Raw genomic sequence first — 27,636 nt, 5'->3', positions numbered from 1 at the left:
CAGGAGTACTGCTATGGTTTGGCTGTGTCCCCACCCAAATCTCATCTTGAATTATAGTTCTTATAATTCCCACATGTCTTGGGAGGGACCTGGTAGAAGGTAATTGAATCATGGGGTGGTTTCCCCCATGCTATTCTCATGAGAGTGAGTAAATTCTTACAAGAGCTGATGGTTTTATAAGGGGCTTCCCCCTTTGCTTGGCTCTCATTCTTCTTGCTGCTGCCATGTGAAGAGGGACATATTTGCATCCTACAATACCCCACTCTCAGCATTGCATAGATCACCTAGGCATAAAATCAACAAAGATACATTGGATTAAACTGTACTACAAATCAAATGGACCTAACAGACGTTTACAGAACATTCTATGCAATAGCTACAGAATATGTGTTCTTCTCATTAGCACATGGAACATCCCCCTGGATAGATCACATGTTAGGCCACAAAACAAGTCTCAACAAATTTTTAAAAATCAAAATCATATGAAATATATTTTCTTATCGTAATGGAATAAAACTAGAAATCAAAATCCAGTGGAACTTTGGAAACTGAACAGTTACATGTAAATTAAACAACATGCTCCAAAACAACCAAAAGGTAAATTAAGAAATTAAGAAGTACATTAAAAAATTTCTTGAAACAAATGAAAATATAAACATAACATATCAAATCCTATGCAATACAGCAAAAGCAGTGTAAGAAGAAAGTTTATAGCAATAAACACCTACGTCGGAAAAGTAGAAAGATTTCAAATAAACAACTTGATGCACTTCAGGGAACTAGAAAAGCAAGAATAAGCCAAACCCAAAATTAGAAGAAGGAAAGAAATAATAAAGATCAGCGCAGAAATAGAGATTAAAACAACAATACAAAAGATCAAGGAAACAAAAAGTTGGTTTTTTGAAAAGATAAACAGAACTGACAAACCATTAGCTAAACTAAGAAAAAAAGACCTGAATAAATAAAATCCATAATGAAAAAATGAAACATTACAACTGATACTACAATAAAGAAATATTACAACTGATACTTCAGAAATACAAAGGATTATTGGAGACTATTATGAAGAATTATATACCAAAAAAATGGAAAACCTAGAAGAAATGGATACATTCCTGGGCACATACAAGCTACCAAGATTGAACCAGGAAGAAATGGAAAACTTGAACAGAACAACAATTCAGTAATGAAACTGAGTCAGTAATTAAAGTCTCCCAACAAAGAAAAGCCCAGGACCAAATGGCTTTGCTGCTGAATTCTACCAAACCTTAAAAGAATAATTAACACCAATTCTTCTCAAACTATTTCAGAAAATGGAAGGGAATTTTTTCAAACTCATTCCATGAGGCCAGCATTATGGTAATACCAAAACCAGAGAAGGATGCAAGAAAAAAGAGAAAACTACAGGCCAATATCCCTGATGAACATAGATGCAAAAACTCTTGACAAAATACTAGCAAACTGAATACTACAGCATATCAAAAAGATTATACACCATAATCAAGTGGGATTTATCTCAAGGATGCAAGGATGGTTCAACATATACAAATCAATAAATGCGGTATATCACATCAACAGAATGACGGACAGAAACAATATAATCATTTCAATAGATACAGAAAAAATTTGTTACAAAACTCAACATCACTTCATGATAAAAACTCTCAACAAATTAGAAGGAATTTAACTCAACACAATAAAGGGCTTATATGACAAAACCACAGCTAACATCATACTAAACAAAGAAAATCTGGAAGCTTCTTCTCTAAGAACTAGAACAAGACGATGTCCACTTTCTCCACTCTTATTTAACATAGTACTGGAAGTTCTAGCCAGTACTATTTGGCAAGAGAAAGAAATGTGGCTAGTTCCAGTTATGATGTGCTTGTAAGTGTAACATATACATTAGATTTCCAATACTTTCTACAAGAAAAGAATGCAAAATATCTTATTAATACATTTTATTTTGATTAATTGATTATGTATTGTATTAGTTTGCTAGAGAAGCCATAAGAAATTATCATAGACTAGGTGGGTTAAGCAAGATAAATGTATTTTTCACAATTCTAGAAGGTAGAAGTCTGAGATCCAGGTATTGTCAGGTTGGTTTCTTCTGAGGCCTCTCTTCTCGGCTCATGTCATCACATGATCTTCCCTCTGTGTGTGCCCATGTCCATATTGCCTCTTGTTATAAGAACATCAGTTATATTGGATTAGCCCACCCTAATGAAACCATTTTAATTTAATTACTTCTTTTAAAACCCCATCTCTCAATATCGTCACATTCTGTGGTACTGCTGGTTAGGGCTTCAACATGAATTTTGTGGGGGACACAACTCATAATGCCTGTCAAAATAATAATATTTTGGACCTATTTGGTTAAAAAAGGCAGTATTGAGGTAAATTTCAACACTTTATTGTTACTTTTTAAAATATGGCTACTAGAAATGTGGCTTGCATTTGGCTACTAGAAATGTGGCTTGCATTATATTTCAATTGAACAGTGCTGGATTTTATTTCTTTGGGACACCAAAACACTGTATCATCACCTGTTGAAAGAATAAGAAAAAGTTCTCATGTTAAATAATTTGCATTTTCTACTATATTTCCCTTTTAGTACTAAGTTTTATTTTGGTATTGCTAATAAGCAAAAGCAGTAAGATGGTATATAAAGAAGATGAAATGTGCACAAAGAAAATTAGACCAGAGTTCTATTTCGATCTTACTATCTTTATGATCTCAGGCATAGCCCTTACCCTTTCTTTAATTTCTTCTTTCTACAAAAGAGAGGATAACAGCCGACATTTGTTGAGTGATTATTTTGTGCCAGGTACTTTTCTGAATTTCTACACTACTAATTTATTTAATCCATACAACAACCCTTTGAAGATTTTAGGTAGTAGTATTACTCTATTTGAGAGAAAACTGAAGCACACAGAGATTAATTAAACTGCCCAAGACTCCAGAGTTAGTAAGTGGTAGGAGCAACGATCTAACTCCATACCATATCATTTATTTCTCCCTGTAGTTCTGTCTCACAAGATTGTTGTGAGGATCTACTGAGATGGTATATGTGAAGGCATTTGAAAACTGATGACTGTTAATTATTTTCTTTGCCTTCCTAGGAACATTTCAGATAAAGCTATTATTTTTCTCTTTTGACCAGCAAATCTATATATCTTTCTTTACAGCCTGGTAATTTCTGAACAGATAGAAGTGTTTGTATCTGTGGGTTTGACACACTACTGAATCACAAAGTCTTTGGAATAATTCTCAAAAGCCATCACTTTCAGCCCACTTTCTCATTCATTAATGCTCTATTCTTTTTCTAGCATGTCTAGCAGAATTCTCTTGAATTCTTGCAGTGAATTGGCGCTCCTTAAATACCTCCTATTTTGGAGTAGCTTTGACTTAAATACACTTTCCTTTTCTCCCAGTTGCAAAATGTCAGGGCTGACAACTGAAAGGGCTTCTGAAGATTGTCAGTGTTCTCATATTCAGATAGGTAGCAAAGGATCTGACATATTTGGTGTAATAAACCCACAAATGTTCATTAGTAAGATTGTAGCCTGATTTATTTCTCTGATTTAGAAAACACGCCTAAAGAAGGAGAGTCTGTCTGCAAGGAACCTTCTGAATTCTTTTTTTTAATTCAAGCTCATATATATAAATTTTGTAAACTCAGATGTCGCTTATGTCATTTACATCATTTATCTCAAATAATAAAAATGGTTCATTTTTTTGAGCATTACTATATGTCTGACACTGTGCTAAGTGCCTTTTCTGCATTATTCTCATTTGGTGATATCACACCTGCCCTGTCCTGTAAAATGTGTAATGTGCATATATTACCTCCATTTATAAGCACAGAAGTTAAGGCTTAGAGAGGTTGAGTAATTTCTTAACTAACCTCACTAAAGTCACAAAGCTAATTAGTGACAGAGCCAAGATATAATACAGGTCATCTAATTCCATAGTTCATACTGTTAATCACTATTCCACATTTCCCTCAAACCAAAGTGGATTGAGCATTTGGGGGTATTCTCTCTAAGTCAGGTGGATATTTTTAAAACTTGTATTTGATGAATGCTGCAAATAGGTGTATGATCCAGTTTTTCTTATGGCTTCTGTGATTTGGTAATTCTCCTACAGATGGTAGAATATGGTATTCACAATAATATGAAAAATATAATTAAATTTGACAAGAATTCTATTAAAACAGCAAGATTTACCATCCAGAATTATTTCATTTATTTTTAATTCATCTTTTATCTTAAACATACCACCTTGATGTTATGTGACGCTATCTTATATGCTACCTTAAGCCATATGCATTCATTTATGAACCCTCTAAAACTATGTATCATGCCCTTTCTATTTTATGTTTATTGCCAGGTAGTTTATAAGTGATTAAAGAATATTGCTAGAAATTATATTGAATTAGATAGATAATGTTACCATATCACTTTTGATTCATTTGGGCCCCAATGTAGTATGAAATCTTGTAATTAATTTTTTTTCTTTTTTTCTTTTTTTTTTTTTTTTTGGAAACAGTCTTGCTTTGTCACCCAGGCTGAAGTGCAGTGGTGTGATCTCGGCTCACTGCAACTTCTGCCTCCCAGGCTCAAGTGATCCTCCTACCTCTGCCTCCTGAGTATCTGGAACTACAGGCATGCACCAGTATGCCTGGCTAATTTTTAAACGTTTTGTAGAGACCAGGTTTCATCATGTTGTCCAGGCTGGTCTCAAATTCATGAGCTGAAGTGATCTACCCACCTTGGCTTCCCAAAGTGTTAGGATTACAGGCATAAGCCACCACGCCCTGTGATGAGAATTTTTAAGAAAAGCCATTTTATCAAATATTTCATTTAACTAAAACAACTTTAATTCAGAAAGCATTATATCTATTCTAAAAGTGTTTATATGGATTAAATAGACAAACAATTGGCAGAGGAAAAAACATAGTACTCACTAACAATAGTATTTGTAGAAATTTTGAAGCCATGGTTTAAAAAAAGAGAAATTTGAGGGAAAATGTAAATACATGCAGTAATAATGCTTTCTTAGCAAAATTCACATCTTTAGTCTCCTGTCACCTTATTGCTTTGTAAAGAAACATCTTGATCCCAGTCATAAAAGTTATTTAGACTTATAAACTCATTAATGTTTACTAGTAGTTGCAATCTGATTTCTTCTCCTAAACTACTTTAAAAATAGTCTAAGGAAAAAAGCTTTTTTAAAAGCTTTATCTCTTACACCTCACGTAATACTTACAAATCTTATTAATAAAGCACTCAGGACAATCTGATACACTACAAAATTTAAAATAATACAGAATTGTTTCAAATAATAATTGCATCCTTCTATAAAATTTGCCTTAGAATAGTTTTAATTTTTATTATAAATGCAGCCATAGTTGTTGATCTTTAAGCAATCTTGACTCTCTTTGTTTTTGCCACTTTATAAAATGTAGACAAATCTGATAGCCAAGGCAAATATCAGAATTAGGGTAAAGCAAAGATAGTTTTGTGTTTTTGTACTTTACATCCTCCAGATTGTCAAACAGGCAACATACACACACATTCAATTTCAGAAGAATGAGAGAGATAAGTAACAAAAGAAAAAAACTCCAGACCCAAAGATTATTACTCCAAGAATATAGATCTTTGTCTAAGCAATCTTCTTCTGAATATCAGTAGTTGTAGAACTCTCAGTATATTTTTATCATCTTCACAAAGTTATTTTTCTGTAAACTAAAGGTTTGCCTAAATTGAGATAAGCTCCTTTAAATTTTAATTTATTTCTTAATTGGGTATGAGCATTTACAGTGACAGAAGAAGTTCCTGTTTTGGCAACTTTGGAAGTAGCTCCCCAACTTTGGGACATGTCTGTATGATGACTCAGCTGTGGTCTGGTGCTATTATCACATATGTTCTATCTTTGAATATTGGAAACAAGAAATTTGCAACAGCCCAACCTAGCAAATTTCTTCTGATTTTGTTTTCATCTTTCCTTTCAACAAAAATTAACTTAAATTTCCTAAAACAGGCTTCAGGTCTTTTTTTAATCTTGATCATCTACTAAGGCTCTTGGGCCCTGGGAATGTCTGAGAAGGTGCACTCAGTAATTCATGTGTAGGAATAGTTGAAAAAGTTATCTTCAGGCCTTTCGGGAGTTCTGTAGTTGGATGTAGGTGACAGCTTTATCAACTACAGTATTCAGTGAACCTCAGGGAAGCTTAAAACGCCTGATTATAGCTGCTCTCTTAACGGCTTCGTTTTTCTTCTGTACTCCAGAAAGAAATGATTCTACTCACAGAATTTTACAGTTGTGTGTGGTTTTTTTGGTTGCTTTAATGCTTTGCATTATTTTGTTTTTTACTAAGAAGTTTTTACATGTAAAGCAAGTATAATTGTATTTACATTGAACTTTGAAAGATTTTCTTCCTCATTATGTAAAGAAAAGGTAAATAAGATCAACTGCATATCTATGCTATTATTTTGCTATGTAGTTTATTATGACCGCCCATGCTGCTTTCATATTATTTGAATTTTATTGCCCCGGCTTTCTCTAGGACTTTATTAACTTTGATATAGTGCATCTATACTCATCCATGTAAATGATTTTGAAGAACAAAACAATTGACAGATTTTGCTTTACAATATCTGTGATTTTTGTTTCATACCTTTGTCCATCTTTCAATCTTTGTAAACAGACCTAGTTCTTTATTGCATAGACCTTATAATCCCTTAATACCCTGATTCTAAACTGAATGAGCTTTAAAAGTGCCTGTTAAACAAATAGTATAAAGGATAAAATAATTTAAAATTTCTTTACAGTTACAAGTTTTTAGGTGATGGAAGTAGAATTCCTAAAATATAAATTACTCTTGTGTCATTTTCCCCCTAATCTTTAGGTGTTATCTTCTTATAAATGAAACCACAGGGGTTTTTCTTGTGATTGTAGTATTTCATTATTTGAGTACGTAAACATTATGATGATGGTGTTACAGAATTAACAGCAGCAGAGGAATCGCTCTGAGTCAAAAACAGCCTTCATCATGATCAATAGCACAATTGTTTTATGTCTATAAGGCATTTCTCATAGGACTATATTTGGTCATCCTGGTAGCTTTTGGAAATACATGTTTTGTCTTACAGTATTTGTAGATCACTTTTGGTGGTGGGGTGAGCATCAACACTATCTTAACCATACCCTTCCAGCCTCATCAAATTAGAAGTGAGTGATTGGCAGTGGAGAGAGGTTTTCAGTGAAACCATTCTTGATAATGTAGGGCTGGAAAAATTCACAGGTACGTTACCATGGTAACAGTGTTTTCATCGTGATGACCTGATTTACTAAGAAAAAGTCTTCAAATAAGTCTATGACACGATTAAATAAGAGATTTAAGGAAAGGGAAAAGACAAAAACAAAAACACCTGAAAGACATTCCAGTCAAGCCCAGTGCTTCTATAATAGACGCCCCAAGGTACGGTGAGAATTATTTCTGATTCAACACTTTCATTCCCTCACCTGTTAAAGTAGTAAACCCTTAAAATAAAGCTTTTAAATTAAAATTTTCAGCTACTTGGGAGGCTGAGGCGGGACCATCACTTAAAGCCAGGAATTTGAGATGAGCCTGGGAAACATAACAAAACCCCATCTCTAAAAAAAAAAAAAGGCAAAATTAGCTGGGCGTGGCATGTAGTTACAGCTATATGGGAGGATCCCTTGAGTTCAGGGGTTCGAGACTGCAGTGAGCTATGATCACACCACTGCACTTCAGCCTGGATGACAGGGCAAGACTCTGTCTCTAAAAAAAATAATAATAATAGTAGTGATAAAAATATGTTTTAAATAACTTAAAACTTTAACAGCCTGTTTCTTAAATACCATGCAAATAATTTCGGAGAAAGAAAGTTATGGTAATTTTTATAAATGACTTCACATTTACAATGCTGGTGTTTTTATTGATTAAATTGAATTAGATTTCTCAATAGCTATTTTTAAAAACTGCAATAGGAAGGCCTGTCTATTGTATTTTTTAGAAACAAGCTGGTTTCTACAATATTATTCACATTTTGTAAACAGCATCATTGAACCTGCACATAAAAGGTTAAATGTTTGCAGACCATTCTTTTTTGCCTCAAAGATCAGAGACAAATTACTATTTTTATTTTACATTCCCTTGATGAGGATAATGATAAACAGCTGTCATTTGAGTGCTTCAACTGCAAAGAACCTTATTGCAATCCTATAATTTAAACAAAGAAAAAATATAGTCATACACAATATACATACAGAAAAGAGCACAATGGAGAATTTGGTTAGAACTGGGGTTAGAGAAAAGGAAGTGTTGCTCTCTGCAATTACTCACGTAAAAGAAAAATTCCAATTATATGCATTTTTCCCATTCATCTTAGACACTAGTAGAAGGGGCAGTTTACTGCTTCTGCTTCTTTTTTTCTAAAATGAGGAAATAAATCAAATTTGCATACTGAACTCTGTGACTCCTCATCATGTCCACTGTATTATCAGAATAGTTAAGATTTGCATGTCACTACATGTCTGCAAGTATTTCCAAAAGCTAAGAAGAATTTCAAATTGTTTTACTGATTATTTACTAAAGCCTCTAAATTTTTTTTAATGCTAAGAATTAAACCAGAGTTCTCTATTCACTCTGACACTTTGTTTTCTGATTGCATCTGGTTTCAAAAAGTGAAAGTCAGTGTCTCTTGCTTATTTTGATATGCAAAACAGTGAAGCATGGCTACATGTTAAGAAAGCTGTAAAATGGGGAAATTTAGTGTTTCTATATGAAAATGTGGATGCTAATATAATTTTCCTGGTGTTTCATATTCCTAGAGGTGAATTTAACATGTTATTTATTCTGCTTTTCTCCTTTAGCTCAATTATTTATTTTTTATAACTATCAGCACTTTAAGGAATTTTTCTAGAAACTCTCTTTATGTTCTGGTTTCTTAATACCTAAGGAAAAAAATTGACTTAAAATAATATTTATCTAACATTTATTGAACAAATTTCAGTTCTCAGAGCTTGAATATATTCTTATATGGGTTGACAATAACGATGATACCCCTGTCCTAAGGTTGTGCTACAGATCTATATAAAGTACATAGCAAAGTACCTGGAATACAATATTTGCTCAATAAATGTTCCTGGGAAGTGGTAGTAGGTTTATGCTGAAATGCCATTACCTGTTACTGCTAAACACAATGGCAAAATCTAAAATCCAAGAATGTTTTAGATCAGAGAGACAAATGGAATTGTGTTGTATTCCTAATGGAGGCTTATATTTCTTTATATAGATGTTTTCTTCAGAAAGCTGTAGGTCATCATCTGTTCTCATTGATATATATATATGTATTTTTTCATAATCACTTTATCATCCTGATTATCATCAAGTTGTAGTAGCTCCTGACTCCTCGACTTGGAATTTCTCTGGTCTGTGCTTTCTCTTACAAGTAGGCTTTCCTAGAGGCCCTAAAATGCACTGGAGCCTCAGAAATGTTCTCATACTGTTGTCCCAAATCATGAGGTCATGCTCTCAGGACTGGGAAATGAGTTGAGCATGCATTATTTTAATGTGTTTTTTAGAACAATAGATATTTCTGAGTGAGAGAAGCCTATATAAATGATTAGAACTAATTCTATCATTATTGTTGATTTTGTGGCCCATCAGTATGCTTTTCACACAAGCATATTGATTCAAAGGAAAGGCTTGTCAGTCAATATCCAGTAAAGCTATTTAGCACAGTGCTATGCCTAGAACTGATTGGATGATTGAAAACCTGGCAGATCAAAGTATGTACATTTCCAAAGAAAAGCACTTCATGTCTACATGGAAGCAATAAATTATTTCCCCATTTTACATTCATAATTAAATCTTTCCAAAGCTAGAAAGTAGCCAGACCACTAACAATAATACCTGTGTCATGTTCTGGGGCTTAGATGGTTCAAGCTGACTTGAAATGGAGACCATTTGTTCTAAATTGATTTCAATGCCAAGCCAATAGGTCAGCCCTTAATGATGAAGATGCCATTCCAGCTCAGCCTCTGGTGGATAAGCCAACATTAATTAACTCAAGTCTCATAGTATAGGAAACAGATGCTTTTCTCATGTTGCACAAATAAATTCTTTGTGTATAGATGTGTTCTGTTTTATTCAAAGAATAACAAGTTGGAAGTTATAATTGTAAGTTTTTCACAATGGAGCCAGTCTTTAGTAGTGATGACAGAAGCATGAATTTACGTAACAAATTCCAGCAAGTGCATGGAAGAATAAATTATCTTCTATATCTCTTATTTTGGCTTCAGGCCAGCCCTACAAAATTTAGCTTTGAATGTGGGAGGATCCAAATGCTGATCCATCCCAGAGCAGACCTAGAAGTGCCAGAACAATACCAAGGTTATTTCTAATCTATGGAATCCCTGGGGACTCCTCTCAGAGGTTTACATTTGCATCATATGTTTGGATTCAGTTCTTCGGCCAGCTTGCAAATGGCTTAAGATTAGATTGTTCTCTGGAGGTATGTTGTTAGGTACACTGTTTATTTGGTTATTCATCTCAACATTCATTCAGAATTAGAATACTTACTTGCTTTCCCTAGAATGTGGCAGGCTAAAAATTGAGTAATGACTGCAGGTTCCCCCATCTCCTTTCAGAACCAGTGGATGCATGATAAGATAAAAATGTTACCATCCACTGATAGAAACTCCAACTATGCTAATCAGAAGTTGATAATCTGATAACGTCTGACATTTTATTTTCTTCTGAGTGAATATGAGATAATCCATGGTTTGTTTCTTTTTTTTTAGGCTGAAAATGATGAGAATGGCCAAGCAGAAAACTTTTCCATGGACCCACAATTGGAGAGGCAAGTGGAGACCATTCGCAACCTCGTAGACTCCTACATGTCCATTATCAACAAATGTATCCGAGATCTAATTCCAAAAACAATAATGCACCTTATGATCAATAACGTAAGTGATTATAAACTACCTCCATTTAACTTCTAACCCATCTGAGTGTGGAAGTTGCACATATTATCTTCAGCTTCTTTGTGTATTTTCTGGATAGTTCAAATAATATTACCCAGGTTTATCATTTTCCATTAGACGTGATATATGACTGACCAATGAAAGAGAACTTAGGGAAGAAAACTTAAAACTTCTAGCTATAGGACTGAGGTATTCCCCATTGGCTGTCTTCTAGAAGAGTGTGAGTTTGCTCACAATAAAGCAAAACAAAAACACCATAATCCTGGGCATCATGTAAATTAATTGCAAAACCAGCAAAGAAACCAGATGCCCTGGCTCCTAGACTTTGAGACTAAAGGCAAAGGATATATTTGTTCCTATGCCCATGCGTATGCATGCATGTGCACACACATATATAAAATATGTTCATATGATTATTTTCAGCTTCTAAAATCTATGGAATGCTATTTTAACCTGAGAAAGGGCTTCTTGCTTTATCCCCTTGGATTAAAAACTCAGTGAATTTTATTTTTCTAAGGTAAGGATGCTATAACCTCAAATCTGAAAATCCTGCTTGACTAGCCATCAATGGGTCTAAATAACCTTTTCAAGGTTATTTATAGTAGTCAGAGTATGATACTTAAATTATGTTTGATTTAGTTCTTTTGGTAGTTAACTTTTTACAGTACAAATAATACCACAAGTTATTTGAGAAATAGTCTTTTAGATAAGATAGGTTATAATGAGGTGTTTTATAGGGGGCTTTTCTGAATCTTGACAAGTGAGACACCAATAATTTTATTCCTAGTTATCTTCTAAGGACATCGTTTTATTTAATCCAATGATAAATTATGAGCATTGCTTGTAAGAAATTAAAATTAGATGGCAAAGTAGTAAAAAGAGCCCCAAAGTAGAATTTAGGAGAAATCTGGGTTCTAAATCTGGTTCTGCTACAGACTCTGTTGACCTAAGGTGAGTCTCTTTCATGTGTCTGTTTCCTCCATATGTAAAATACTAATTGTAGTAAGTGTATCTGACTTAGGGATTTGTTCCAGAAGATGGTACAAATGAAAGTACTGTGAAAAATATAATTGTAAGAAATTAATATGGCTGCCTATTTAAGAACTGTAAATAGCCCTTGTTTATATTTCATGGTTAATTTCAAAATTTTATTTCTAAATACGACAGTCCATTCATTGTCCATGATCTCTGCATTCCTTGACTGTAAGCAACCCCAAGCACTCATGTGAACAATCTTATTTTTAACTAACACTATTGTCATACACGTGTGTATTCAAACAAGGTTAGCTGGATGCTTTGAAGAATCAGCAACAGGTAAGCAATAAATTAGAAATGTGGAAACTATGAATTGTATTCTTTTGACCAATGGCTTTCTGTGTAACCTAAGACAAATCATTTCGCCCCTTTGAGTTGAAGTCAGTCTCTTCTAAAACTACAGTGAAGTACCTCACAGAACCATCAGAGATTATAATAAAAGTGGCTATAAGCCATTTAGAAAAATATAAAGTACTAAACAAATAGTCGTGTATTTTTAAAATTACCTTCTTCATTTACTTAAATGAATTCAGGTTGTTTTGCTGTGGTATATCCAGGCACTTGCTTATTTAAACATTTTCCTGATTAAGGATCATTTATCTTTTCACTGTTTCACCGAGAGTCATTAGTGCTGCCATCAGTTCAAACGCTGCTTTGCTCTGCACTATATTAAATCATCAGCACAGGAAATAGCACTTCCTGCCTATAGCTGTGAGGAGTAACTTGAGGCAAATTAGCTAAAAGGAAAAAAAAAACCCTATTGCAAATCTATCCTACTTTCACCTTCTCAAGAAAAACATACACACATGCACACACATGCGCGCACGCGTGCACACACACACACACAGAAAGAAAGAAAGAAAGAAAGAGAAATGCAGGGGTAGTTTCCCTCACTCTTCACTGGTGTGTTTTCTTGCTGTAATGAAATGGCTAAACCTCCACCTACAGGATATTATCCTCGGAGGTAAAGTTCTGATAGTTGTCTTGAGAGAGACCTCACATAAGAGTCGTGAGAAAGGAGACTTCAATTAAGATCTGATCTCCAAGGTCAAATCTTGAAGTAAAAACTAATAGGAATGTGGAGAAGGCGAAAGTATCATGTAGTGCTGAATTCTTATGAAACTGTGTCTTTGTTTGAAATTTAACTTTTTGTATCTACCAGAAATTAGTTTTACATATGTAGAATGACTGCTTTTCTTGGGTATTATTTTATGTGCTTTTTAAACATATATAAAAGGTATAGTTTTATATATAATACATATATTTCAAAATTATATATGTATAATTCTATATATGAAAAATATATATCTCTTTTATTAATGTAGTCATATTCTCGTGGCATCTTATTGTACAGAATGCCCAAGCCTATTTTGTTCATTCCATATGTGACCTGTTGAGTCCAAGGAAACTGAAACAGTGAACACCCAGCACTGTGCCATCTAGATGTATTGATTTTTTAACTTGATTCAAAGTGAGATCTTCAAATGAAAGAACTAATAACAAAATCACAACTAGAAAACTAGTCTCTTGACTCCTAATTCTAAATTCTATTCACTTAACCCTGCTGCATCTTTAAATGAGTTTGGATCAAAAAGCTAATTGTTCCTCCAGAATCAATAAATGCCTAAAACAGGGTCCTCTGTTTCTTCCTGGTCTATCAAAAGTGGCGTTCTGGCCTTTCCTCTTTGAAATGGGAATGAAAAAGAGTATGTTTCGGCCTTCTGAAAAAGAATATGTTTCAGCCAACGTTCATAAAGTTCAGAATTTGGTGGGCAGTTTCCTTTGAAAGTTTACATTAAGTGTTCTGCCACTCAAGTCTCCATATGGAATTGTTTAAGAAGTTAAAGCCTAGCAATAAATGCCTTGCCTCAGACATACTGTAAGCCTTTGTCTATTGAAATGCAGCAGCTGTTTCGTTACTTAAACATACCAGGTAACAGCAGCACAAAGAAATAGCAAGTTTATGACAGACAGTGTTTCTGGACAGGCTACAGTCAAAGCAGCAGAGTTTTGCTCAGGGCTTTAAAGCTAACACACACATAACACCCCATGGTAAGCCCATTTGGATGGCCTCTTCTCTGTAGCTCACCCCACCAGAAGTTCTCCATCAAAGAATGAAGTGGATCCAGCTTTATTCTAAAAATGTGTTCGGTGTGGCAAAGTGGCACATAATTCTGTCTGAACCTGTCAGCCAACCACATATTGGATACCCATTATTTTCCACAGCTTATAAATGAAGAAATTGAGGTTCTGAGACATTGACTTGCCCAAGATCACACAGCTGGGGGTGGCAGAGTTAAGATTGAAATCCAGGTCTTCTCACTCATAGTCTGATGTTCTCACCATTTGAACATTGGATAATGCACGTGACAGGGTTAGGAAACTATAAGTCAGCCCTCTCCAACTAGAGAACTCCTACCCCCACAGGGTATTCATGAGTTATTTTCCCAGACAGTTAATTTTACTCGAAGATTTAATTAGGATTTGTTTGAAGGTGAGAAACAATGTTTTAAATCCTTCTCATATTTAAGCAAACCCAGATAATACAAAAGAGAATGTAAACATTCTTAGGAATTTTTTAAAAAACCAAATTTGAAACATAGAGCCATTTGACACTGGAGTGTGTGCTGTAGCCTGCGCCCCTGGACCCCTCTGGAGGTCCACATTTACTCTCCTTGGTCATTGGCATTTTGGTGGAAAATTAGTAACATGCGCCCTAGTTTCAAAACTTACTGTAACTTTAATGCATATGAAGTAAAGTGTTATTTTAAATGTTCATTATTTTAGGGGAAAGTACATCGTAAATACCAGAGCTTTATCCTGGCATTTAAAGAACTGATTTGTTTCCACCAGCCAGGAATTCAGCACACTGCTCAAGAAAAAGATCACGACTAGGACTCCATAAGTCCCAATCTCCTCTCCCCTGCTCCCACCTCCCATCATCACTCCCCGCCAAGGCTAACACTCTTCTGCTTTCTTAAATTGTAGATTAGTTTTGCCTGTTTTTGCACTTGGGAATCATACACTATACGCCTTTTGTGTCTAACTTCTTTTCCTTAACATTACATTTGTGAGTCAAAGGATGTTACTTTTTAAAGCAGGAAAACTTCCTTGGTCTTTAGCAGAATTAAATCCCTGGGAAAAGGAAAGGAGGACTAAGTAGATGTGAGAGAATTGTGAGATCTCAAAGATCAAAAATTCTAACCAAGCCCCCTCCCCAAAACTAAACAAAATTAAACTTCTCAATTGAATTTTAATACATGTATTATGTGAATGAAAGGCATCACCGTGTTCCGTACTGTGACCCTCCAATTCTAGAAACAAAGAGATTTTAAGGAAATGGTCTCCTTGGTAACTGAACTGTAGGAAACTGTAGGAAAACCCTAGAAATGTCTCTTCTATTTGTGAAGGGTTTAAAATGGTCTCAGTCATAGCAAAGAAGGTTTAAGATCCAAACATATTACGGGTTGCTAGAGAAGGGTTAAAGTAAGAGAGGAAAACATGTGGAACGTTTTTAATGACCTCACATTCCTTTACACTGAGCAGAGCGACATGGTGCAGTAATGCCTGTTTATCTAGCCTAGAGAGTTTGAGCTGGAATGAGGTTTCATGTGTGAGAACTTTTACAAACCATACAGAGATGTATAGGTTATAAGGTGTTATAATTAAAAACATAAATATTATTTCAGATCTCAAATTTAAGTATAATCACTTTGTTATGTTCAGTGAAGTATTTTCTAAATGCTATCATCTAAAAGGGATTCACTTGACCCCTAATTGTCATGCAGAATTCTTGATTTAAATATTTGTACCAGATTTAAATGTCTGTATACCACTGGCATACAGACTTCCCAGAAAGTCCCTGAAGTGTCTGGAAACTCCCGGAAGTCCCCCTACCTTCATTCCAAACTCCAGTTTTAGTGTCACAAAGCTAGGTTAGCAGAAGGAGAGAAGAGTATCTCTAAAATTTTGCTTAAATGCAAAATAAAAAATGTTAACCTCTATGCCCTATTTAACTATGTCGCTTGATACCTGTACTATTAAAACAGCTGTCTATTGTTCTCCTGTCTCGATGTACCTAATGCCAATTTAGCCTATAGACAGTAAAAATCACAGCATTTTTTGGAAGGGGCACTAACTGTCTGCTGGGCATCATGCTAGACAACTTGTATTCATTCTTTCCCTTAATCCTCACGATACTTGAGGTAGCTCTACCCTTATCCCTATTTCACAGATGAGGAACCTGAGACTCAAACAGTTTACATTATTTGCCCAAGAACAGTAAGTGTTAGAACTAGAACTTAAATCCACAGCCTATGCTCTGAATCCACTGTATTGCACAGTAGGCAAGTTCCAGTGTGTCATAATTGATGTGGAAGATTCAAGGCACATCTTTGGTCAGAATGCTGAAACAGGCCCTTATTTTACTTCATGGTTTGACAGTTGATTCTTAATTCAGCTCTGCTTTAAATCTATTCTTGGAAGAATCTTCTTTTAAATTGTATTTAATAGATTATAAGTGATATTCCAGTAATATGTAAAGTTTCTAAAGAGCTTAACCCAACCAATGGTCAATGCCAGGAAAATTGTCTGGTTTTGAGTTTTGAATTGCACCATGCATCCAAGTGCATATACACACCCAACAGTGGGAGATTTGTGCAAATATCCATGATTCCCTGCATACCTGCAAGTACATTTAGAAGTGAATGCATCTGTATGGAAGGGAATGAAATATTCCTAAAGCCAAATTTGCTGCCTTCCCTCTAAATCTGACTTTCTTTTCTGATGTTTGAGTTTCTATTCTCCTACTCATCCAAATGTCAATGCTTGAGATGTCTTTGGTTGTTCCTTTCTTCCTTGCCCTTCACATCCCAACAGCACCAAGTCCAGTTCATTATTCCCTTATAATGTCATTGTATGTATCCATTTTTATACTACTGCATTATTATTAAATGAAACTTTTACTATCTTATGAATGATCTACAATAGCCTTCTAACAGATTTCTTTATTTTCACTACCACCCTTGCAAAGTCTTTTTCAATGTTAGCCAGATTAATTTTCCTAAAACTCTCTTTTATTGTTTCACTTACTTGCTTAAAAGCTTTCGCTGGCCCCTCATTGCCAAGCAAATAAAGTTCAAACACTTTTCCTTGGCATTCAAGGCCTTCGCATCTGCCTCAGGATTCTGGCCAAACTTACTTTCCACAACTATCGTGCATAAACCTCTACTCCACAGAGGGTTTCCTAAATACATTTTGTGTATTAGATTACTTTCACCTTTGAATCACTTTGGTTTACAAAATATGTACAGAAAACACTTTATTTCACCACAATAAACCTTTGATTTAGCTGAATTTTTTGATTAGTAGAATTATTTACATGTTTTGATGCCTTTAAAACATAATGAAGCTATGTGTTTTAGGTTCTTGTCATCTCTGAATTACAAATTTAACCATATCCTAGAAATTTTGAGCATCTGACAGCTGTTCTGTTATCTGCCTGATTTTTTAACAATTAAATATATACTTGCATTTGGCCTTTCTTAAAGATATTCATGAATCTAGATAAGAGTTAGCTTTCTCATGTAACAGAGAAACTGAAAAATTCAAACGGTTTATTTTTACTAGGCTTAAGTTAATTGCTGCACTGCTGTAAAATAATGATGCTTAAACAAAAATTTACTTTTTAAGCACTCAATCACAATGAGATAATGGGGTAAGGGAATGGGCACTGGACTTCAAGTCAGAAGATTATGGATTCAACTGAATGCTGTGTGACCTAGCGCAAGATACTTAAATTCTCGGAACTTGTTTCTGTATCTACAAAACTGGATTACTAATACATGTTTCTTCAGTGTGTGATGAGAATTGTCATATAACTTGTGAAGCCACTTGGTATATACCATACTTCATCGATTCTCACATTCACTTCTTTTTATTTAATATTTCTGAAATGAAGATGCATCTTATACTCAATGGCATCTTGACATCCTGTCATAGTTTGATTGATGGTATTTTTTTTTTGTCTGAATAGTCAGCACATATGATAGTAGTGTTTCTTAAAATCACTGGTGTCTTAGAGTTGATGAGATACAGTAGCTGGCGTTCCCACTCTCAGTGTTGTGCACCATATTCATCCTCTCCATTTTCATCCTGCAACAAAATGCCCCTCCCCTGAGACTCCCACATAGTGTTCATACTTTAGTTTGTTTTTATATATTAGCTAACTATGCAACCTCATGTCAGTCCCCATCACTGTTAACTAACTTCTATTGTAAACTTCTGGAAAACAGAGTGCATCTCTTTCACTTGTTTATAAATCAACCTGCATAGTTATATAAGATTCTGTATTTAATAAATATTCACTTACTGGTGCTAATTTCACTTTTGAGACGACAGTGAAACTTGGCATCTCAATAATTTTCCAGTGATTTTGGTAAAAGCTAGGGAAAGGACTGCGAATGCCACGGAATGGAAAACGTGTGATTACATAGGTTTCTTCACATCGTTTTCTGTTGAAAATACTGCTGCTTACCTCATAGTACCTTCCCTCTTCTATAAGCCAAACAGCTCCAGATAATACTGTGAAATGCTCACAAAGCTAGGAGGCCCTGTTCTGGTGATAGCTGGGTTTGGCCTTCTTCTACTCATCTCTATCATCCTTCAGTGTTGACAGCCAAAAGACAGAGGGAAACTGTGACTGTCACCAGTACTGGGGATAGAGACAAAGCAAAAGTAAACAGACGCTTGGTGCTTCACTTTTCCCAGAGGGTGGACTTTGTCCAGACTCTCCCACAGCCATGTTTCTACCTCCACTCAGTCACTCATTTATTCCCATTTTTATTTCTCTGTGGTGATCTGACAGGTTAAAGATTTCATAAATTCAGAGCTCCTAGCACAGTTGTATTCTTCAGAGGACCAAAATACCCTGATGGAGGAATCTGCTGAGCAGGCTCAGCGCCGGGATGAGATGCTTCGAATGTACCAAGCCCTGAAAGAAGCCCTTGGGATAATTGGGGACATCAGCACGGCCACCGTGTCCACTCCGGCACCCCCTCCAGTGGATGATTCCTGGATACAGCACTCTCGCAGGTAAGAAGATGGCCCCGGCCAGGCGCGGTGGCTCACGCCTGTAATCCCAGCACTTTGGGAGGCCGAGGCGGGCGAATCACGAGGTCAGGAGATCGAGACCACCCTGGCGAACATAGTGAAACCCTGTCTCTACTAAAAACATAAAAAAAATTAGCCGGGCGTGGTGGCGGGCACCTGTAGTCCCAGCTACTCGGGAGGCTGAGGCAGGAGAATGGCGTGAACCCGGGAGGCAGAGCTTGCAGTGAGCCGAGATCGCGCCACTGCACTCCAGCCCGGGAGACAGAGCAAGACTCCGTCTGAAAAAAAAAAAAAAAAAGAAGATGGCCCCACAACCCCTGAGCCCTGCCACGCTTGTCCAATATCATTTTCTGAGAGTGCTTTCCTAAACCAAGATGGACCTACAGAAAAAGGGGAAAAGATATTTACGTTCAGGAGTAAGGATCAGATTATACTAACTCCCTTCAAAATGCAGCACGGTGCATCCTCACAATGGAATGTTATATAGTCACTAAAAAGAACGAGACCGTTCTATTAAGTCCTAAAATGAAAAGATAATCCAGTTAATGGGAAGCTTTAAAAAAAAAAAGGAGGTTGTAGGCCAGGCACGGTGGCTCATGCCTATATTCCCAGCACTTTGGGAGGCCGAGGCGAGCAGATCACCTGAGGTCAGGAGTTTGAGACCAGGCTGGCCAACATAGTGAAACCCTGTCCCTACTAAAAATACAAAAATTAGCTGGGGGTGGTGGCGCACGCCTGTGATCCCAGCTACTTAGGAGGCTGAGGCAGGAGAATCGCTTGAATTCAGGAGTCAGAGGTTGCAGTGAGCCGAGATCACGCCACTGCACTCCAGCCTGGGTGACAGAGTGAGACTCCGCCTCAAATAAAAAAAAAAGGAGGTTGTAGAACACTGTGTTCTATGGTATACAGAAAAGCAATTTATATATATAGAGAGAAAATATATACTTATACAAATGTAGAATACAGTTAAAAAGGATGCACAAGAAACTTCTATAGTTGTTTCAACAGAGTGAAGGGGTAGGGAGAGGAAAACTTACTTTTTTCCATTTACCCTTTTATCCCTTTGAATTTCATAACATGAATTGGACTTATTCAGTCAAAAAATAATTTTTAAAAATCAGGAAGTTACAAAACATTTTTAGAGATTAATTCAGACAGAAAGGAGGAGTGAGCAAACTATGATTTCTCTTTTTCCTCAGGTCACCTCCTCCAAGCCCCACAACCCAAAGGAGGCCAACCCTAAGTGCTCCCCTCTCAAGGCCCACATCCGGCCGAGGACCAGCTCCTGCCATTCCCTCTCCTGGCCCCCACTCTGGGGCTCCCCCAGTCCCATTCCGTCCAGGCCCATTACCTCCTTTCCCCAGCAGCAGTGACTCCTTCGGAGCCCCTCCACAAGTTCCATCTAGGCCCACGAGGGCCCCGCCCAGTGTCCCAAGGTAAGGCATGGAGCAGAAATTGGGGGGTGGTGTGCCTTGGTTCTCTTCTCATAGAATGACAGACAAAATTTATTTGAAAGAGAAAATTGCAAAGATCTTGTCGTACGTGTTTGCAGTTTTCACAATGAACAGGAAAATTGCCAACTCTGTTATGCCATTTAAAAATCACTTGTGATCATTGAAATTTCTCATTTATCAATTGGCACAAAGTAAATAGGACTAAAGAACACTGGGTCCCAATGAATGACATTTTGGCAGCTATTGGGAGAATTTGAGGGCTTTGAAACAAAAGAGCTATGGAGGATTGTAGCAAGCTGTGTGTTCTATAGGTCATGAGAGTTCCATGGACTAAAGTCTTGCCTTCTCCATTACCAAAAGAATTCTAGAAAACCACTGACTTAGAGAATTTTATCCATCTGCCTGCTGAATTGTGATCCTTATACCCAATTTTACCAATTTTTCATATAGGCTGAATAAATCTGGCTGATTGATCTGCAATTTTTTTTAAAAAATTACACACAGAAATTTTAATATAGGCATGATTGTTGTATATAGTCACTAATCATATATAAGATAGATCATTGTACATTTGAATAATACATGTTGACAATTATAAGTGGATTTTCAGGCTTAATTGTGAAACAATATAGCTAATAAATAATAGACCTAGAAACACACATAGTTGGAGCTGTAGTCTCACCTTCATACACTTACAGTCAAAATATACACAATGAATATAATCAGAGATTTTTAAGATATAAAGTACTAAGGTTTTTTCCCCCTCAAAATCAGAAATATAAAGAGGAAAGAAAATTAGCCCATATATAAAGTTAATTTTTAAAAAATTCAATTCAGAGAATTAAAATATTTATATACTCCATGAAGGAATATCTGACTGTATACGAACCATAAAAACAGATGTGACTTCTACCCATCCCTGAAGCCTGAGCCACCTTGCCAACTGATTATGGCACTTATGTTTTAATTTGATCTTCAGGTTGTTAAGTCTAATGAAGAGAAGAAGGGGGATCTTAAACTAGTACACAGAGGGTGGTACAGCAAGAATAGGCAGGAGATTTGCAATCAGAAGACCTGGGTTACTGAAGGTCTTGGGCAACTCATTTAACTCTGAGACGGGAGTTCTTTATCTATGAAACAGGGAGAATTCAATAAGGTTGTTCCCCAGATCATATGACATGAGGTATTTGAAAGAGTTTGATACACTGTAAAGACTACAGTTGTTACCACTGTTATCATTTTGGTCCTAAGCAAAGAGGATATACATATACACTCTCAATCCAATTTTTTTTCTGTAAATTCAATAGACTTGGCTTATAAATTATTTGGAATGGTGCTAAATTTCTAGTAATAATAGTATTAGCAATAGCCAACATTTATTGTGCTCTCAATATTACTAGGCATTTCCCTAAGAACTTTGTATATACATTTTTGTTTAAAGCTCACAGCAAATAGGTTGTTATCCACATTTTACAGGTGAGGCAGTGAGGTTAAACAGCTTGCCCAAGGCTACGCAGCCAGTCCCTAGTGGAGCTGGACTTTAATCCCATTCAGTCTGCTTCCAGAGCCGTTTCCTGACCACGACCCCAGGGTTTTTCAGCCTCATCAGTACTGACGTTTTTGTTGTGGGGGGCTGCCCTGTGTATGAAGATGTTCAGCAGCATCCCTCACCTCTACCCTCTAGATTTCAGTTGCAGTCCCCAGTTGTGACCACTAAAAATATCTGTAGACACTCCCAATGTCCCTTAGGGGAGTAAAATTCCTCTGCACGTGAGAACCACTGCACTGTAGTATTCAAAGGAATTCCCTTCCATGTAAAACCATGAATTTCAGCATTGAGCCTTGCTACAAGCAAGATCCAATTCATTATTTTAGAAAACCTCAAATTGACTGGGAAAGTGTCTGCCATTGTACCAGGAAGGTATTGAGGCCACTGGAAGAGGAAGAGTTGAGAGTGGGAAGGCTGGAGTCCCATGCAGGAGTTACTTTTGTCTGTCTAGCTGTGAGAAGAAACCAGAGCAACCTGGTGGTGCCTGTCCTCGGGAATGAACATGCATGTTCTGCCTGCTTGCTTGATTTACCTGTGGATTTCAGATGAGCTAGCTTGCCAGTACCCTTCAGAAAAATCAACTTTTGAATGCTAAGCTGACTTGTTAAGCAGGGTGGAGTTGCCATTGGTATTTTCCAGCTCTCACGCACAAGGCAGCCGGACGAGAATGAGTAGCCCGAGCTGGATGGCCGGCACATGGGCAGCAGGGCTTAATGAGACTACATTAGGGAATTTATAGGATGACAGTTGCCTTATTTGAAATTTCTAGAATACTCTCAAGTTAGAACCAGACTTTACTTGATCTGGCCATGCAAAGAGTCCCAAATTTAAAACAGAAATGAAAGTACAGCGTAAAGGAGGAAAGTTGGTTGTTTCGTGCTGAGCCTTCAAGTTTCTATGCTGGTTCAGCGCTTTGGGAGGGAAATCCCGGGGAAGGGGGCTGGGGGGGTGGCCACCTGAGAGAGGGCAAGAAAGACTCTGTCAGGATCCCCATGCCTGTTAAATCCAGCTTTAGATGGAGAGTTCTGACCACATAAAGTCTGTTTTTAATAAAAGCCAGAGCAGGAATCCTACCAAATACAAGCCAGAAATGGGGTTTAAGATTTCAAAAAAAGAAAGGAAGAGAGAACGAGAGAAAGAAAAAGATTGAGAGAAGTGCTTGTTGAAACTTCACCTTATTCTGTTTGTTTAATATATTCTATCTCCCCTCTGTGATTTGCCTCCATTTTCTCTATCAAAAACTTAGAAAGTTGAATGCCATTATCCATCATCTCTGGCAAAACAACCCTTTGTTTTCAGAGAAGGAAGTTTGATTTTTTTTTCAAGTTTTTTACTTTCTTAAGGGTCCTTTCTCCTCTTGTATCTGAAACCAGAAACCTTATAACATGACAAGACAGCACAAAAGGTGTCCCGCCAGCTCCCTGTTGGGCTTTAATATTACAAAGGCAATAACTGAACTTTTAGAGACAAGAGATTCTGCCATTCAGCATGTGCTTGTGCATAGTTTTCTTCTGTGCACGACTTCATTAGCAAGTTATGATCTTGACGTTTAAGAGCATATATACTTTTATGTTAACCCCATTCAAAGGTAATCAAAGCACTTGCAATTGTACAGAAACCATGAGTGTTCTGCTTTTAAAAAATATATATTATTGTATCTTTCCATTCCAACGTAAAAGGAGAGGAAGGAGAGAGGTGGTGGAGTCATTTTTGGCCCAGCTTTTCTCAGCTGCTGAAGCTGTTCTGGTTTATGTGCATGGAGCCTTTCAGTGAGGGAGCTGGAAATATTGCAAACTACATGCCTGTTTTAATTAATTCCACTTGAACTAGAGAAGCATCTCTATCCCAAAGAGACTCACTAGTATGTGTGCTTCTGTCATTAGTAAGTTGAGCATACACAAATCAGTGATTTGTGGAACATTTTCTATTGCCAGAATATCTGGATTGTCCCCTCCCCTCTCACCTCCACTCAACTTCTCTGAAGGGGCTAAACGCTGTTTGAAAATCCAATCCAGTGTGTATTTACTTAACAAGATGATCTTAAACAGACATCACCACCTCTTTAGGGTCCCTATTCTCTTAATTGAATATCCTGATCTTCATCTGACATTAACTTTAGAGCTGATGTAACTATTCTCAGACATAGCTTCTTAAAATTAGTTAATTGGGAATCACAGCCTTTGACATTAACAGAACAAATTCACTGAATCCGAGTGTGTTTTTCCTGGCAATAACGAACTCTGGCATTATTTCACTCATTTGTCTTCTTCCCTTTCCTTGGACTAAGCTATTTTGCAATGGTCAAAAGGGGATAAGGGTGGGAGGAAGGGTCTCCAACCAAGCAAGAAGAAACTTTTTTTTTTTTACCTCATCACTCAATATTCAAGTACTTTTTTTGACCTCCCTTGTTCACCAAGTATGATGGTGTCTCTTTAAAAAGACAAAACTGAATCATTCGAAAGGATTTGGGTTTTACTCCAGCTCATCAAAATGACATAAACACAACATGCAAACCAAGAAATGCTCCCTTGAAGGAGTCTCTGGTGAGCCCCTTAGTGAAGCTGATGTCCCACCCTGCAAGGGCAGCCCCAGAGTAGCATCAAGATTATTCCAGAGTGTCTCACTCATGCCCATCCCATGACTTAGGTGGCTTCCTTGACTTATGTGGCACACTTTAAGAGTTTCATCGTAATCTCACACTTTCAGTAATTTATTACAAATCGACCATGCCAAAAGATTTATTAATCCTTCTACATAGGCAATCAATGCACGCACATTCTTTTCTTTACAAAGACAAAAGCCATTTAATCCTCCTTATAATTTAGTTTAATTCTGTTTTAAATGTTTGACCTTGATGGCCTGCAGTGCTCTATCTCTTTTATGTATTTTACATATTGTTATAACTGACAATTAATATAAAGTCCCTTCCACTTAGGGATAAGATCTCCTTGTTTTCGTTTTGTAGCCAGTCCCCCAAATTTTGCATAAGGACAAATTCACGATTCTTACGAGTGTGTCTTTGAATCCCTTACATCAAGGTTTGGTGCCATGAAGGATGAAGCTGCTGAGCCCTGAAGTCGTGGGCTAAGGGTACACGGACAATTAAGCAACTTAAGTGACTAGCCTGTGTCTGATTCCCCTGCAGTCATGTACTGAAAACCTCCTGACTTACTCTCTCCTCAACAGCCCTCTAAGTCTGACTTCTTTTAGCAGCTGAATGTCATTTGGACAAATGAGGAACTCATCTTGTGACTTCTGATGTCAGCCAGGAGCTTTCTATTTTTCTCACCATCCTCCCCCTTTAAAAAACAAATACATAAATTTATCATTGGGCATTGTGATTTTTCAGGGAACAGTTTTTATTTTTAGCAACTGGCTTTCAAAGCAAGGAAAGATTTTTTTTAAGCATAATTACTAAGAATAGAAACAACTTTGAGGTGTTCTTTTTTATTCTTAATATTTAAGGTGTCTCATTTGTTTTGAAGTCTCTAAATGTCATTAATCATTTGTTGCCAGTTTAATATGAGTTGTCATGATGCTTAATATACTTTAATGAAAATAGAATTTTGGCCACATGCTGTTCATTAAAGAAAATGTCCAATTTAATGTAAGTCCCTCAATTAAAAATCCCATCAAAAGCCTTCTTCCAATTTCACCATGATTCTGGCTATAACACAATTATTTCATTGGAGTGAATCAATGGTTAATGTCAAAGTTTTTAATTCTTCAAGTCTTGGTTTCAATCTGGTTTAAGTGAAAGTAAAATTAGTTTGGTGGTTTCCTTCTTGAGTCTTGCAAACTTGAGTCTACTTTACACAAACATCTCCATCCTGCCACGGTTCAGATGACTGGCAGTCTGTTTAGGTGAGGCCCAGAAACAGAATGCAAGTCTTGTGAAAGTCAGAATCTGGGAGCTTTGCAGATGTGTCAAGGTAGCCTTCAGATTGCCTCTCTGTTTTCAATGTGTCCCTTATCTCACTCTTCCAAACATCCTATGTTGTAAGAGGGTAAAAGGAAAAGGAAAATAAGAAAGGATCTACATAAGGCAAAGTACAAGTAACATAAATGCAGACAGGCAGCAGTAAATATAACAATATGCTGCTGTTAGCCCAGTGGTAACTGGCATTAAGCTAACCAAACACAACTGCTTCCACATCCCATGACAAATAATAGCAAATAGCTCTGTCATTGTTCTCTTTGGGGCTCTAAATTGTTGAAGCTTCAGCCATTGCAGGGAAAGCCTTCCTGAGTTTCAGGGGACTCAGCCCTGCCCTGAGTTTCACCTGACTGATAGAGGAAAACAGCCAAGACAGGAGTCGGACAGAGAAGCCACTGGCCAGTGAAAAATGCATAGTAGAGGATTATTATTCCTCCTGTGTCCAGTCAGCAGCAAATTGTCACCGGTTGGAATCTGCTGAATGTTCCTATATACAAGTTAATGTTAGCTCAAAGAAAGGGGGTTTAAAAAAAAAAAAAGTTTTGCCCAGTGTAAAAATATACAGACTTGTAGACGACACACAAGGTAGTACTTCTATTTTATCACGGCACTTCGTTGTTTCCCTCACTATAAGAAAAGAATGATTTTTACAAGGAAACCTTCACATTCAGACAGTTCTTGTTAGTTAGTTGTTAGGTCTTGTTTTAACGACTTCAATGATTCATGGCATGACATTGTTCATAGCTCTTTCATCTCTAAATTTTATCCAAGCAACAAATTAGAAGAAAGGACTGCTGGGGAACTTCTTCCTTCTTTCTGTGAAAGATCAGAAGAAATTTTTTTTTTTTTTTTTTTTGAGGTGGAGTTTCTATCACCCAGGCTGGAGTGCAATGGCGTGGTCTCAGCTCACTGCAACCCCTGCCTCCCGGCTTCAAGCCATTCTCCTGCCTCAGCCTCCTGAGTAGCTGGGATTACATGCATGCACCACCACGTCCAGCTAATTTTTGTATTTTGAGTAGAGATAGGTTTCACCATGTTGCCCAGGTTGGTCTCGAACTCCTGACCTCAGGTGATCCACCCACCGCAGCCTCCCAGAGTGCTGGGATTACAGCCATGAGCCACTGCACCAGGCCTAGAAACAAAATTTAAATAACGTTTACTAGAGTTGCTTTAGCCAATAAGAGCCAGGAAATTAAAAATGAAAATGTAAATGCTGCATCTTTCACTCAGAAACGTGCCTTAAATGCCTACCTCCAGCAATGTAAGAAAAACATTAAGGATTTAGCTGAGAGTCTGATGGCTTTTGCTTGCCTGTCATAACTTTATTGCTGCTCAAAGGTAGAATTTTAAAACACTCGACATTGAAATCCTTTAGCTTACCATTGCCAATGTATTGTAAGTGTTGTCTGGGGGAACCCCTGAATCTAAACATATATTTACACCCTTAAGTTGCCAAATTAAATCCATCTGGCTTACCAAATGCTATTGCCAAAAGACTATTACACTTTTGTTGTAGCCAATATTTTAAA

At 36.8% G+C, this 27,636-nt stretch overlaps 1 protein-coding gene across 8 annotated transcripts in view; it reads left to right on the top strand.

Annotated features, from left to right (window-relative positions):
- Window positions 1–27,636, top strand: part of DNM3 (dynamin 3) — a 575,478-nt gene that overhangs the window by 525,456 nt on the left and 22,386 nt on the right. For 6 of the 8 annotated variants that reach the window (XM_054456210.2, XM_054456187.1, XM_063648645.1 and 3 more), the window contains 3 exons: window positions 10,840–11,004; window positions 18,923–19,149; window positions 20,367–20,603. In XM_054456210.2, coding sequence (XP_054312185.1) covers window positions 10,840–11,004; window positions 18,923–19,149; window positions 20,367–20,603 — 629 coding nt within the window. Of the gene's footprint in view, window positions 1–10,839; window positions 11,005–18,922; window positions 19,150–20,366; window positions 20,604–25,208; window positions 25,958–27,636 lie in introns of those variants that run through there. The other 2 variants (XM_054456199.2, XM_054456180.2) reach the window with 2 other exon arrangements.

This window comes from Pongo pygmaeus, chromosome 1 (genome assembly GCF_028885625.2).
Source record: "Pongo pygmaeus isolate AG05252 chromosome 1, NHGRI_mPonPyg2-v2.0_pri, whole genome shotgun sequence".
Taxonomy (NCBI): Eukaryota; Metazoa; Chordata; class Mammalia; order Primates; family Hominidae; genus Pongo; species Pongo pygmaeus.
This window is presented reverse-complemented; position numbering and strand designations above follow the sequence as displayed.